The sequence below is a fragment of the Typopeltis vanoorti genome, chromosome 1, assembly GCF_054136105.1.
Source record: "Typopeltis vanoorti isolate ZY-2024b chromosome 1, IOZ_Tvanoo_1.0, whole genome shotgun sequence".
Classification (NCBI taxonomy): Eukaryota; Metazoa; Arthropoda; class Arachnida; order Uropygi; family Thelyphonidae; genus Typopeltis; species Typopeltis vanoorti.
This window is the reverse complement of record NC_143549.1, coordinates 114,488,023-114,504,418: the sequence shown is the minus strand read 5'-3', so window position 1 is coordinate 114,504,418 and position 16,396 is coordinate 114,488,023. Positions and strand designations below refer to the sequence as shown.

At 35.1% G+C, this 16,396-nt stretch overlaps 1 protein-coding gene across 1 annotated transcript in view; it reads right to left on the bottom strand.

Moving 5' to 3' along the window:
- Positions 1 to 16,396, bottom strand: part of LOC150110328 (TOG array regulator of axonemal microtubules protein 1-like) — a 323,432-nt gene that overhangs the window by 44,401 nt on the left and 262,635 nt on the right. Inside the window, exon 11 of the mRNA XM_090392920.1 lies at positions 14,355 to 14,503. Within this exon, the coding sequence (XP_090249046.1) occupies positions 14,355 to 14,503 (149 nt within the window). The remainder of the gene's footprint in view (positions 1 to 14,354; positions 14,504 to 16,396) is intronic.

Sequence of the window (16,396 nt, the reverse complement as noted above, 5' to 3'; positions counted from 1 at the left end):
AGCAACGTGTGCGTCCGAGAGATTGTAACTCAGGCTGTTGTTGATATGAGAGGAATCTAGAGAAATTTCTCTTGATTCAACAATCTTTCTTTCGAGTTCATCGTAGCACACATGGATATTAGCAATTTGAGTCCAGTTTACAATGTGCTGGCGGCCTTCGTCTGAGTTAGCAGAAAAGAGAACGTGGCTAGAGAGAGCGCTAGCTCTAGTCCTGTTATAGGAGATATCTCTACGGTGTTCATCCAAACGTAGAAGGATGGATTTAGCAGTCTGTCCATAATATGGCTTTCCGCAATCACACAAAATCTTGTAGACTCCTGGAAACTGAGCAGGAAGATGTTTCTGTTTATGTTTGCAAAGTAATGAACGAAGTTTTGGAAGCGTAGTGTAGCACGTTTTGAAGTTAAATTTCTTTAGAATCTTTGCCAGTTCACTTTCACTTTAAACCAAAAGTCTGGTACCGATATATTGATGATATTTTCCTCATTTGGGAAGATGGCGTCAATAACCTCTATTTATTTTTAGACCACCTAAACAAGTGCCACGAAAAAATCTCTTTCACCCTCAAACTGGAATCGGATGACTGTCTTCCCTTTTTAGACCTCAAACTTACCAGATGTGCTGAGAACATTAAAATCTCAATTTTTAGAAAGCCTACTCATACTGACAGATACCTTCATGCTTCCTCCCATCATTATCCTCCACAAAAATGTGGTATTATTTCCACTTTAGCCCACCGAGCCAAATCATTACTTACCAAAGAAACAGAAATTATAAATGAACTCAGTTTTCTTAAAAAAAACGTTTATTAACAATGGCTTCTCTCCAAAGAAGATTGACAAATTTCTTTCCCCCAGGCACTCAACTACTGCTGAAGATCCCCCTCCCCCAAGAGCCTTCATCTCCTTGCCTTACATCAGCTCTCTTTCATCAAAACTGGCAAAGATTCTAAAGAAATTTAACTTCAAAACGTGCTACACTACGCTTCCAAAACTTCGTTCATTACTTTGCAAACATAAACAGAAACATCTTCCTACTCAGTTTCCAGGAGTCTACAAGATTTTGAGTGATTGCGGAAAGCCATATTATGGACAGACTGCTAAATCCATCCTTCTACGTTTGGATGAACACCGTAGAGATATCTCCTATAACCGGACTAGAGCTAGCGCTCTCTCTAGCCACGTTCTCTTTTCTGCTAACTCAGACGAAGGCTGCCAGCACATTGTAAACTGGACTCAAACTGCTAATATCCATGTGTGCTACGATGAACTCGAAAGAAAGATTGTTGAATCAAGAGAAATTTCTCTAGATTCCTCTCATATCAACAACAGCATGAGTTACAATCTCTCGGACGCACACGTTGCTTCTGTTCAGTACTGGCGCACTCACGACAGCGCGTAGTATTCGTTTGTATGGAACTCATACTTGCATTTTTTCAAACATGCTACTGTTTTTACACTTGTTCTGTTAGTACAATTTTAAGTCTCTGTAATTTTTTATATACTTCTTTGAGTATGATACCTGACAATGTTCTTGTAACGAAACTAGTAAACTAGTAGTATCTTGTTAAATATATCTTGCCATCTTTTCTCTCGGTAATAGTCATTAAACTTATTTTATATATATATATATATATATATATATATATATATATATATATATATAAATACTGCATCAGCCTGTAAAAGAAATGTCAGGTTTTCTGTGTTAGGATGTCTGAATAATTGAAAACGAAACACGACATTCTTGCATGAAGCAATTTAGTGCGACTTCTGGGAAACTTTCTCTGGGTAATTTCCCTCCAGCTAAGAGGATTATTGTCCAGCATTTCTAAGACGTATTTCAGAAATAGCAACCAGCAGCAGTAGAAATAGTATTTATTAAATAAAAAAAAATAAAAAAAAAAAAAAAAAAACTGAAATTTCTTTTGTGTGGTATGCATAAACAGTTTTACATATTGAAAATATAGCATAGTATTTCTAAATCTTAGAATAATTTCAGCAGACCGCTGAGCAGCTGATTTCAGATGCAAAGAAAAAGTACAGAATTAGAAGCTTCGAATATACAACAATATTATTGCTTTATTTCTTTTGTGAAAATGGTAAACTGAAATAAGAGATTTTGAATACTGTCTGAAAGCTTTCAAACCAGTAGAAATTTAAAGTAGTTATGTAACTGAGTTCCAGGAGAGGGGAAGGGGGAGTTGTAGTAAAAAAAAATCTTAAAAATGAGTATAAATTTTGATTTATTCCATACAGTACATCCTTCCTATTGTATTTTCAACATATCTACATGGTTAAGCACTGGATATTACAGTAATGTGCATCCTACAAAAAAAAAAAAAAAATCTGTTGTAATTTTAAGCAAAACAAGAAAGCAAAGAGTCTCTGATAAAATACCATTGGGTATAAATTTTTGATACTAAAAAAGACACAATCGGAAACCGAGTAATGCAGTTTATAATCATTTGTTCATAAAAAAAAAAAAAGGTCCTAAAATTGAAATGTGACGATCCGTATAAAGGTATTTTGCAAAGAAAGAAAGCAAAATGTCATTTTTATTTCACTAAATGTTATTTAAAAATAAAAATATTTCACAAAATATTTTAAATGCAAACAAACATTTGAAAAGAATAGAAAAAGATAGAAAAAGAAAAGAATCTATATTGTCAGTAAATGAAGGAAATTTACTATTACTAAAATATATTCATTGCAAAGGCTGATCTGTGGTCATTTCAGGATTGAAAAACTTCTATTTTCAGATAGAGACACAATAAATAAATTGTGCAGCAAAAAAAAAAAAAAATCAAATATCCGTACAGTAAAGGAAAATTCCAAGTAACACAGTATATGTAAGGACAAGTGACTCACACACCACAGTTAATCCAGGATTAACGGAGGAGGACGGAAAATACTCGATAAAAGATAGAATGCCGATGAAGTTTTGATCCATGAAAAATTCTGGGGTAGTCTGGCTATTTCATCCACCTCGGCCGGTAGGGAGGTTAAGACCACATACTACCCCTTTGACTGCCAGTTTGCAATACACAAACCAAAGTATCTGTATTTTAACAGATAACATAACTACAGTAAAAATTTACTGGCGTTATGTGCTTTCTTATTTAAATGGATATTTCACAATTGTCTCTCCATTAAAAGATGCTGAATTTGATTTATGATGTTTCTACGATCTTTTCTTTCTAATCTGATTTTTTTAAAAAAAATAATTATTCACAAGCTCTGTAGTTCAGCTGGCATGGATGATGAACTCTCTAGTTTGAAAGACCTGGGTTCAAATCCTGTTTAGGATACAAAGAACCTTTATCAGAACTTTTCAGCTGAAAGTGAGTTAGCCAGTATCACATGGAGGTGGCAAGGTCCCCCCCTCCCAGAAACGTTTTTTTTTTAATTCTGCAAAACCAGCAAGCCAGCCAGAAGAACACATGCAATTTACAGACAGCAAAATGAAGGAAAGCAATAATGCAGAGAGGGTTAACTACACTAGCATAAATAGTAACCAGATTTCTAAGAAACTATAGTTTGCTATAGTGAATTTAGGTTTGAATTGCATTGTGCTTATGCTTTGGTCAATACCTGTCAGTAGTTTGTTTTTGTGAGTGATTTTGTCATAATGATGTTTGCTATATACAGAAGAGAGTTGACCGTACATTGCTACAAATGCTGAACCTTCAATTTAATTTCCTGTCTTCGTGAGACTTAGCCTGTTTACATATCGAATTTTATCTACCTGTAAACTTGGGCAGACTAAACTAAGAGGTGATCATGCAGCTGTGAAAACTATATGCTTTAAATGGGAATGTCGAGATAGTTTGTATCAAGATTAAGCTAATGCTAATAGCTTTAGTATGTATGTGCTATTAGCTTTAGTATATTCATTAATGTCGGAGTTTTGAGAGATAACAGATTAATTTAGAGGAAAATTATTGATTTGAAGTTAACAATCGTGTAACTTTTTTATGTAGTACTATTATAATTTCCTGTATACGTCCTTGAAGGTGCATATCAGGAATTTGATGATAATGATGAGTAAAATGAGTAAAACCAAATCAGTAAAAATGTGTTAAATTTTGCTGACTATCTAAAAATCCAGAAATCTATGTAATTGTATAGATCTCTGAAGTAGGCTTCCCATTAGGCCAACACACACACACACACTCTCTCTCTCTCTCTCTCTCTCTCTCTCTCTCTTCTGGCTTAGAATATGCTATCACAGACCTGCAAGATAAGAAATACAGCATACAGTACTGCAAACTACCCAGTGATACATTCATACAGTAAAAAAAAAACGCTAGATTAAACTAGCAGTAAAGTACATGGATAATTATGTTGACAGGTAAATGAAAATAGGATTCAGAAATTTAAAAACGATCTTCACAATGCTTTCTGGTGTGAATTACTGAGCTTAAGATTTCTTTTTCTTAGAGATTTTTATAATATGCTGTGACAAGCGCTTTACAAGTGACTGATGAAAAGTAAGTTAGTTACACTGTAGCTGAATAATTATTTCTCATCCCATCATCTCTTTTTGAGGCTAAATGGATTGTCATTGTCTACAGTTCTCTGTATAGAGAAAACCAATTCAAACTGGCAATTATAACTCAAATCATCTCTCCTGTCAGAAATATGGTATAGTTAAATCTTTAGCTGAGAGAGCTCATAAAATCTGTTAATTGATTCTCTTATAAACAATGAACTGTCTATTATCAGAGCTACCCTCATCTCTAATGGTTATAATGCAAACACTATTGATAGAATAATCACTAATTATGACCTTCATTTTAATCCTCCTTGAGAACAAGTTTCTAGAATTTGTCTTTCATAAATTAAAGAACTATCAGAAAAAATAGCAAGACTTCTTTGCCAGATTGACTTACAGGTCTTTTCCCATCCAGTTCATAAACTTAATACCTTCCTTCTCTTTCTCTCTAAAAGACAAATATCCTCCTCTATCTTGTCTAGGAGTTTACAGAATCTGTTATTCTTGCAGTTTATGTTATTATGGACAAACTAGTCATTCTGCACAAATTAATTTTGTTATTATTATTATTATTAAGTGACACCTCCAAGGAGTCCAAAGACTCATCGAGAGAGGGCACCTATTCTATAACTCTCTATCTCCACCACTCAATCCACCAACTACAGTGAACCACATCATCTACACCAATGCCATCTACTGCCCACCACCACCATCACTAGTATTTTCACAGACAATCACAAATATCCATGCCCATGGTGGGATTCAAATCCACAGTCTTTTGGCTGGAGAGCAGATACACTAGATACTCTCAGCCAGCCAGGCTAGCAATTTTAAAAACATCAAGCATATCTTTCACTTAAAGAACACGATAAATCTATTTATAGCGAGTAATGCTTATCTACAAAAAATAAAATTTGATAGAATAATACTAAAGTTCTATACAAAAGTTATTTTCTTCTAGATTTGAGGGAAACTTGTACCATAGTATCATAAATTATCTATGTGTAAACACAAGGAGAGGTATTATTTATTAAATATGTGCTATCATCAGTGGCCTGAACAACATTTTCTTATTATTACTTTCTTCTGGAAAGATTGTACAAAAAATGCTGTGAAATACACATTCACAATCCTAACTGATTGCATTAAACTTTCTCAATTTTGGGAAGTTATTGTAACTAATACTTACTATTCATGTGTTCCATAAAAATTTAATTAATTCCTTATAAATGGAGTTATATTTCTGCAGTTGATAGAACATGCAATATCATGCACTTTCAATTTTGTTGTTCATTTTTATTTTATATCTTTTTTACTGTAGTGTATCGAAAACAGCTAAAAACTCTGCAGAAATATATATTTACGTAAGTGACTTCTGTAATTATTTATTATTATAATGTCTCCCACTTATGTCCTGGTTTTTAAATCAATAATAATTACTTAATAAATAAAGAAACAGCAAAACAAAGGTATAGAAACCAGTGCATAAAATAAGTGTAATAAGATTTATAAAAGCAAGTAAGAAGTTCATAAAAAATAAATAAATAAAAGACCTGGTTTTAAAAGCTAATATACAACTACATTTTATATATAAAAATAATATATGCAAAATATATACATAATCTACAGACAGTGATAAATACTGACATTCTGTAAAAACTTCAGACTGAAAATCTTGATGAATCTGTTAATATCTGCCTGACTGTATATTTCTCAGATGGATTGTGAATATAATATAGTGACTGCACTCATTGATGAACAAGGGAAATTGATTACAATGTGAATGAAGGTAAATCCAGTACAACAGAACTCTCACACACAGGAATGTCATCACCCCTCAACAGGAAGGAATGTATAAGATGGTGATCTATGCAGAGCTAAACAAGAAACTTCCTCTTCAGTTGGCACAGATTGCAACAATATGATTTCAGGCTTGACTTGATAGAGCTTATTACTGGTCTCTATTCCACGTTGACTGCCACTGAGATGAAAGTTTCTGATCAGAAGCTTATTTCTGTCTTATGAGCTGTCTGTAATCAGTGTAGGGAACAAGCAGATGGTGAAAGCTTGAGAAACAAGCTGACTAATCTGCAGTATCTGCACTCTCATGACTGGGGATCAAACAGAAGCACACATCCAAATGTATCTTCTATAACTAAGAGAAGACATGTTCGATACAAGAAAGCCCTGAATGTTTCTGCAGCTCTAGACTTCTTACTGCCTGTACAGAGCTCCATGAATACACACATAACACGCCTTGGGTAGTGTTTCAATGTTAAGTAATTCTCGTAGAAAGGCTTATACATGGCTTGCACATGATTACTAAATAACTTAAGGAATTCACAACGTATACTGGAATATAAATTAAAATAAACTTTAATATATACTTCCTATATTTCGGCAACGTCACATTGCCATCTTCATGGGAACATAACATTAAGACATGTGCACATAGGCACTAAAACAGCAAATGAGGTAAAAGCAAGGAAACTACTGTTTTTCCTAAAGTACTAATGGTGCCCCTAGTGGGCTATATTAGGTGTTCTTGGCCATTGGGCTGAAGTTCTCAAGATGTATGTCTCCCAAATTTGGGGCAGTCTCATTCCAAAATTGTTGAGGTTTGGCATGTTTCTTAGGTCTGAGGCTGATTTTATGAATAGTCTTTCAAATTTATACTTGCTGCAGTGTATTACTGTGGCTTTCTTCCACCTTATTCTCTGGCATGTATCCATAGCATGGTCTGCCAGCCCAGAGTGGCTGTACTGGTGAAACCAGTCCTTGTGTTCCAAAATTCTGATATTCGCTGTCCTGCCTGTTTGGACAAAGTAGGACAGCTTACAGCTGCAAGGGACCTGGTATACACCAGGTAGGTCTAGGGGAAGTGGTTGGTCTTTAGTGGAGCAGATAAGGGATGCCAATTTTCTATAAGGTCTATAACAAGAGGTCAGGTCATGTTTATTCAGGATTTTGGTAATTTTTTCCGAGGTGCCCCGGATGTAGGAAATGGTGATGAATTTAGAGTAATCTTTTTTGTGAAGGGAGGAGGGGGGGGGTTACTGGTTTTAATATTTTGGGATTTTTTGGGAGTTATAGTCATTAGCTGAGAAAGTGTTAAGATGTGATTTAGTTCAGTGGTTAGGGCTTTGTCATTTGAACAGATTAATTTAGCCCTGTTGTATAGTATCTTAATAACTCCATATTGTTGTGATTGGGGGGAGGGGAGAAATTGTTGGTGAATGTACCTTCCTGTATGGGTGGGTTTTCTATAAACTGAGAAAACCAAGGTTCCATCAGGCTGGTGGGTGACTAGTGTATCTAGGAAAGGAAGGCTGTTGTTTTCCTCTTTTTCCAGGGTGAACTTGATTCTGGGATGTTGGTTGTTTAAGTGCGTTAAGAAGGAGAGGAGTGTATCAGAGCCATGTGGCCAAATAGTGAACACATCATCAACGTAGCAAAGCCATAGGGTAGGTTTTTGTGGGGCAGAGTTTAAGGCTTTCTCTTCAAAAGTCTCCATAAAGAAGTTGGCCAAGGGTGGGGGGGAGTGGTGAACCCATGGCTGTCCCCTCTATCTGTGTAGAATTTTCCCTGCCAAATAAAATAGCCTGAGTTCATTGTGAACTGAAATAGGGCTGAGATATCGGGAGGAAATTTGGCTTGGATGAGCTCTAAATTTTCCTTGAATGGGACATTTGTGAATAAGGAGGAGAAGTCAAAACTGACCATTATGTCAGTATGTTGGAGTGTAAGGTTTTCTACACTGGCTTTGATGTGGGCCGAGTTTTTTATGTGTGATGGTGTGTTGCCAGTATAGTGTGCGAGTGCTTTGGCTAAATGTTTGGCTAATTTGTACATGATGGGGGAATCAATGCCATCCACTATGGGACGTAATGGCACATTTTATTTATGTATTTTTGGGAGCCCATATATACGGGGGGGGGGGGGGGGGTTAGAGTTATAAGGTTTTAATTTATTAGTAACTTCCACACCTTCTTAAGGGGCCTATGAAGTTTTCTGATTTGTGAGTTGGTGGGATTGTATTCAATGGGGAGGTAAGTAGCCTGATCTAATAAGAAAGTATTAAGCTTACCTGTGTAGTCAGTATGGATGAGCACCATGTTGACATTCCCCTTATCTGCTTTGGTGATTACTATTTCTTTGTCTTTCTTCCTTTCCTCTAGAGCCTTATATTCACTATTGGATATGCTGGTTTTTGGTGATCTTGCTTTGGTGAGAACACAGGCTACATCCAGTCTAATATTGTTGGTGATGTGGTTTGGAAGGTGGCAGATCCCGCATTCAATCTGGATCATAATTTCTTCGGCCGGTATTTTTCTAGGAGCAATGGCAAAATTGTGGGCACCATCCGGACTTTAGGAAAAACAGTAGTTTCCTCACTTCTATATCATTTGCTGTTTTAGTGACTACGTGCACATGTCTTAATGTTAAGTTCCCATGAAGATGGCAATGTGATGTTGCCAAAATATAGGAAGCATATATTAAAGTTTATTTTAATTTATATTCCAGTATACGTTGTGAATTCCTTAGGTTATTTAGTAATCAATCTTAAGTAGTTTAAGGGAAGATCTATACCATACAGTTCACAGCACTGAAGTTGTTACATACTGAACATATATTATTCTGTCTGTTAAGACAGCAGAAGATCCCACTATAGACTCTGATTTTGAATCATCTGTGTAATGGACACAAAATCAGAATATTCCATTTGATATACTTGAAAGGGCTGTTAACAGAAAACAAGAGGGATGGAATGTTTGTGTAGCACTGTAAAAAGAAAAGCTGCATGGTGGTATATATAAATGCCATGATAGTATTTGATGGTATCTGTACAATATTGTCTACACTAACATCTAGAGTTACTAAGAGTACTTTTGTTCATGAAACATATCAACGGTCACATGGCAGTCTGATGATCATTCTTTCAGCATGGGCAAAAAACGGTTGGCCATGTGGAATGATCTAGCAGAGATTTTATTTTGGTAGCATATAGCAAAGACAGCTGTTTAAGTCGAAGTAACAAAAGTGGTTCATTGGCCTTGAAGTCCAGACTAGTGATATATAAAGATCAAAATGCTCCAGTTGCAATTCATATGGCTTGGTAGTGGAGGGGATCTACTCATTACAGGTTTCCACTGTGGGTCCCAGGGTGATGCTGGGCGAAGCATCACCCTGGGACTCACAATCAAGTACTGATATCATCAGTGCACAGTCAGAACAAAGAACATATGTCAGCACTCCAAGAAGTGGAAGACGGGGTACAAAGAATGTTCACTGCTTTACGACACTTATCTTGCAACTGGCATATCTGAGGAAGGAAACTAAGTTTCCTTCCTCAGAATTTGGCTTCTGTTGCAATTGGGATTAATGTTTGTCTCCTAGTCTGAGCTCTGGAGGATGGAGACCACAACTGCAGCAAAAATGCACACAAACTGTATTCTGATGGAAAACCTGAACCTATTCACAAGCACCCATTCTGAAAGATGATCACTTGCTTGCTGCAGCTATCTTTCTATAACCCTCATTTACATGAATACAAGAAGATGGTAAAATCATCCACATAAAAGAAATTACTTACAGTTGCAAGAAGATGTCTGACTGTATATCCTATTGGGTATAGAGGTTGAGAAAGATAGTAGTTCCTGCTGACTTGGAAAATTCAGATTGGATAAAAAGTTCTTGATAAAAACATTGGGGGGGGGGTTCCTCTAAGACCAAAGTTGTGCTGGTCTTTCAATATTCCAAATCTCCAGGCAGTATGACATGCTTTTTTCTATATCAATGAAAACCAAAAAGGGTTTTGGTTTTTTAAGTGCTCACATTTTAGATGAATGCATTTAGTCAGACAAGATGATCAATTGAATGATATTTGTGGAAGCCAGATTGTGTTCTAGGGGGGAAAAAAAAAAAAAAGAAAAAAAAAAAAAGAAAAAAAAAAGCTGTTTTTTTCCAGAAACCATAAATGATGAGACTTAACCATTTTTTCCAGAATCTTGCAAAAGCAGCTATTCAGAAAAATTGTTTGATAGGTTTATTTGGGATATTGGTTCTTTCTTTGGCTTAAGAGAACTAAAAATAATTGCATTCTAACAGGTATCAGAAAACATGTTCTTGCAGAAAATTTTATTGATAGGTACAGGAGTTGATCCATGGGAGATGCTGCCGGATGTTTGATCATCTCATAATGGAGGATGGAGGTTATCTTGGCCAAAAGCAGTTGGACAACATTTAAGCAAAACAACTTTCATTTCTTGTTTAGTGCACAGCCCCTTGTAATCTTTTGTACTACTCGAGGAGAACAGAATTTGTTCTTTTTTTTTTGCTTTATAATTTTGGGCAACAAACTCCTGGAGGATAAGAAGATGTTGCTGATGTTTTGGCAAAAAATCTCTCAGAGAATGTTGTCAATTGCTGTTGGGTTAGTGCATCCATTATGTTCAAGAATGGATTGTATATCTGCCTTTAATTTCTAAGTTTTTATCCCATACTTCTTTGTTGTTGGTTGCACTTGTTATAGAAAATGTGCAGTGGATTCAGGATTCCTTCTCCGTATGAAACACGAACTGTGTCTTGCTTGGACCATTTGAAATCAGTGAGGATTAATGTTGCATATGCAGAAGATAAAGATACTCTGAACTTTCTGGACTGCTGTGTATTAGCATTCCACCATGGTTTAGGGAAAAGTGGAAACCAACTAGATGTTTTAGGAATTACAGTTGTGGCAGCTTGTGTAATACAGTCTATCACATGATTCTCTCCATCACTGATAGCAGCTGAGTTGACTGTTGCAGAATCAAATTCTGCAATGGTCAGCTTGGTATAGTACATGGTTGCACATGCAAAAAATGGATATCATGGAGAAATGATCATCCCGAATCAAGTAGTTCCCTACTTAAACAATGGGAGGAGAGAGAGGAGACAGTTAAGTTAATGGCAGGTATGCATATAGAAGAAGGTGTTGTTTCATGTGTTCAAAGGAAAAATGTCATCGAGTTATATGCCACTCTATAACCCTTCCTCTGACATTAGTTCAGACAGTATCCCAGAGTGTTGTATCTGCTTAAATTAAAAGTAAAAGGGATTGTAACTGTAACATGATATCATCAAGATTATCCTGAGAGATGGAAATAAGTAAATGCAGCATATTGTTATAAGAAATTCTAATGAGTCAGATGGAAATTGCCTCTATATCTGTAATAAATGGGACTTGCTGGAAGTGAGTATAACTGACCACAAGGATTACAACTCCATGGTAGTCTGTTTCCCATCCTGTCCATAAAAATTATAGCTATATTTTTAATGTCAGACAATTATCGAGCTTCAGGTATATTTTCTGCAAGCAAAAACAGATTGGTTTATACTTCTTCAGCAACAGAGCCTTGGTGTCATTGATGTTTTGATAGAATCCACTATAATGAAAACATTTATATAATGAAAAATTATAAAAAAAAACATTTATATAATTTCATTATATAAATGTTTTCATTATTATTTTTGGTGGTGTCATTTGGCTTCCAATGTTGTGTGACCTTGTTTTTGGATTTTGATTTTATTTTTTCTGGAGAATTGTGAATGGTGGTGTTCATCATTTCTTCTTCATCAGGAAAAAATCTAAGATATCATCAAATTGTGTTCTAGGAAAAAAAAGAAAAAAAAAAGAAGAAAAGCTTTTTTCTCCAGAAACCATAAATGATGAGACTTAAACATTTTTTCCAGAATCTTGCACAAGCAGCTATTCAGAAAAATTGTTTAGTTTATTTGGGATATTGGTTCTTTCTTTGGCTTAGGAGAACTAAAAATTACTCCCACAAATTAATGGGTCTTTGATGCTCTGTGACACATGTTCTATTAATTTTTACACTAGAGGAATCTGATGTAACAGGACCATTTTTTCACATGTTCTTTAGGAGTAGGCTCATATTGATTTTTCACTTTTAATATGCTTTAAAAAGACAGAAAGCAAATCATACTATTCAGGGATGTTGTAGTTATAAGATGGGACATGCATATGTGTCACTGTCCCTACTGACACTTTCTTTACAGTTGTCTTCTCAGCAAAGAGGGTTTAGCACTAGATGTTGCTACTTTTGAGATATACTGATATTTGGTGCTCTAATCAGAATATAAAAACTAATCAGTTTTTATATTTTAGCTCTCCTTTTCTTTTTAGGAATTTCTGTATTATTCCACAGATAGAATAAGAAACTATTTTTATGGATTTCTTGGCTTGTTTCATGATGATTGTTTGTTTCATATCATCAAGATAATTACATGAATAAACTAAAAAAAAAACTAGAGAACAGTTAATAACAGTAAACAAGCATAATGAAAATATTTGAATATGAATAACAATGGGAAGCATGCATTTGCTATGAACATTATTTGCTGGTTCATGGACTGCTGCATACTGCTGGTAACTACATACATGTCATGGTGAATTAGAGAAGACCAAACCAGATGTAACATCATCCTCTCCCTCCAAAGAAACTTACACAATGATATTTCCCTTTCTTTCTTCCCCCTTCATATGCTCAGGATTACAATGGGTGATCTCCCTCACAATTGTTTTGTTCTTACAGTCATTGCTCTCATGATCTTTACTGCCACATAAAGCACAGATGCCAGTGCCATGACAGGAAGTTTCAGAATGATCATACTTCTGACATTTAAAGCAATGCAAAGGGTTTGGGATGTAGAGCCTAACTGGGCAGTTGAGATATTCTGCTTCACAGATGGTGATTTGGGTGTGTTGAAAGTATAGATAATGTTCCTGGGAGGGAACCAAGTGACCATCCTTACATAAGAGAATTCTATTTATGGTTGTCACTCCTTGGTGTTTCAATTCAGAGCAGGTCTCCTTTTCTTTAACATCAAGGAGGTCTCTCTCTAATATTACTCTTCAAGAATGGTTCAATGCTTTGTGAGGAGCAACTGTGATGGATATTGTATGAAAAAGTTGCTCTGATTGTGTCTGTGTTGTTTCTATAAGAACATCCCCTAAACGGAGAAGTTTCTTGACTGATTTCAGATATTTTGCCAACCCTCCCAAATCCTTCTGGATGAAGAAGAATGACATTTTCCTGAATAGATGTGCTTCCAAAATTTTGAATATTGTAGGCATGTTTATTGCTGTCATCTCCAATGTATTTTTTTTTCTTGACTTTATTATTATTATTTTTTTATAAGTATTGGAGCACAGGAGCAGGGGGGGGAGCATGAAATATTCATTTTTCCTTTAATGGTCAGTGTAAGAACTTCAATTAAAGTAGTGAACTAGAGTCAGTTCAAAATTCAAAAGAAATTCAATATACCAAACCTTCAACTACAATGACATAATCCTTTGGTCCTTACAAGTTTATCTAGTGAAAACTGGCTGCAGTTACTTGTATTTATGTATGTACAGTTTATGATACTTTGCATTCCCAATAAGCATGGCACAAAATCATTTAAATCATGTGCCATCCAGTTTATCTTATTCTTTTTTATCTTATTTTTTTAATATCATTAATTATTTTTCAAAGCTGGAAAGGGTATTTAATGTTATGTATACTATAAAGATAACATTACAAAATATATAACAATCTGGGAAAAAAAAATTGACATAAAACTAATAATGAATGCTAAAGTGTTAAACTAACATACTATCCCGTGACAATGACATTTGCACATAAATGCATAAGCAGAAAGTATCAACAAATTACTTGTCTCATTTAATATTACTATTTATTAACACAATGCAGAATTTCAGAATTTACTACAGAAGCTAAGGAAAGGGGGAATAAGGAAGATACAACATGCAATAAACATAATAAATGAAATAAACTTTAAGTAAACAACTTTACCCTGCTCCTCCAGCAATTAATGCCAAGGCAGCTTTATTCAAAGAAACTCCCTCAAGCATATTTTTCAAAGTTTTCTCAATATCATCACGGATAAAACCAACACTTTCACCAGATTTATGCAGAAGTGTTTTAACAACTAGATCCAAGTCCTAAAAAAAGGAGAGAGAGAGAGAAGTAATGAAATATGCCATTCTGATCACATATATATAAAAGCAAATATATTATTAATATAAGAAAAGTTCTCAAATTCTCAAATATACTGTCAAATACATTAAGTAAATACAGAAGGGGGGGGGGGGAACCCATATACAATATAAGAGCACAAAACCAGTGAAGAACTTTTACAAAAATTGAATGTAAAATCTTATCAACAATCTAAACTGGGTGATCACTTTTGCAAATATGTGTCGTTCAGGGGAAATGTTATGGTGATGGTGTAGCAGAAAGTGATGTGAGAATAAAGGCAGATGCTGGCCTGAATGATCAAGTGGTTAGCATGCTTGCTCTCAAATCAACAGGTTGTGGGTTCAAATTGCACCATGGGCATGTACGTTTAGTGAATGTTTTTAGGCGGGAGAAGAATTTCACTTGGTGTGAGACCAATGGGACCATTTGTGCATGCATGTGCAAATGGTCGCAATCAAACTTTAGGAGTTTTGGGAAGTTCCTTTTGAATGTTGATTTAATTTACATTTTATTTATTTTAATTAATTAAATAAATTAAATTATTTTTTTTAATTTAATTTTTAAAATTAATTATGAGATCATAAATTAAAGATATACCAAGAAATTATATTCTTGATTTAACACGTTCGCTGCCACGCTACTTCGGCAGAGTCTGTTCCCGTACGCCGAGCAATTTCACTTCTTCAAGGTCAGTACAGTAATCTCGTTGCCGGTGGTAAGCGTCATACAAGTATATTCGTAGCTGGCTTGTGTGGCTGGTTTACCAACTACGAGTATACTCGTAGTTGGCAGCGAACATGTTAATCCTTTATCTAAGTGTAAGCAAACAAAGAATATGCACGAAGTAATTTCACGACTGGGCAATTTGTATATAGAGGCTAATGCCTTAGTATCTCATAATGCAATGTAATGCAATGAATTATGGGAAGGGTCACTACACATACCAGTTTTGACCTTTATTAAGGTCTCATCAGTGGGAGCCAGACCCAGAAATTATACCAGGGATGAAGCAATGCAGAAGTCATATTTCCATATACAAGTAGCCAAAGGTGTCACATCTTATTACTAAAATACTCTGGATTAGAGGTAGATGTTGAAAGTTCTTGAAATTTGGTTATACAATAAATTAAAGATACCAAGAAATTATATTCTTAGTTTCATCCTTTATCCAGTGTAAGCAAGCAAATGCACATGAAGTAACTTCACAACTGGGCAACTCATATATAGAAGCTAATGACCTCACATCACTTGCCTTAGTATCCCATAATGCAAAGCACATATCCTTACAAACATGTATAATGCTATGCATTAGGGGAAGGGTCGCTACTCAGACTAGTTTCGACCATTATTGAGTTGACCACTCATGAAGTTCAAAGAATCTGATATATATATATAGATATACAATTAATTTTAAAAAAATAAACAATTAGTATCAATCACTTCCCAAAATTTAGAAATCAATCTGATTAATTACAGACTAATTATATTAATCTTCTTTAACTGCTTTATTAATAAATTTTGATAATATCTGAGATGCGCAGCCAAATATCAGTGGTGTATTAAAAAAAGATCATCTCGTGGCAATTTGTATAACTGAGGATTTCGAGTAGAAAGTGGGTACACATTCAGATTTTCAAATTGAGCACAAAGGGGTCACATGGTAGGGCAAAAGGATGCCCTATGTGAATTGTCTTTGAAGGAAGTTCTTTTCATCAAGGAATAAAGTTGCAGACTTGGATGTCTTGTTATATCTCAAAGACATCATCTGAAGAATTATTGGAAAGCTTGAAGAAGGCCACAGAACTACTGATAAAGATGACTTAAATAGAATGGGTGAGGAAAGGTAAGTAAAACAG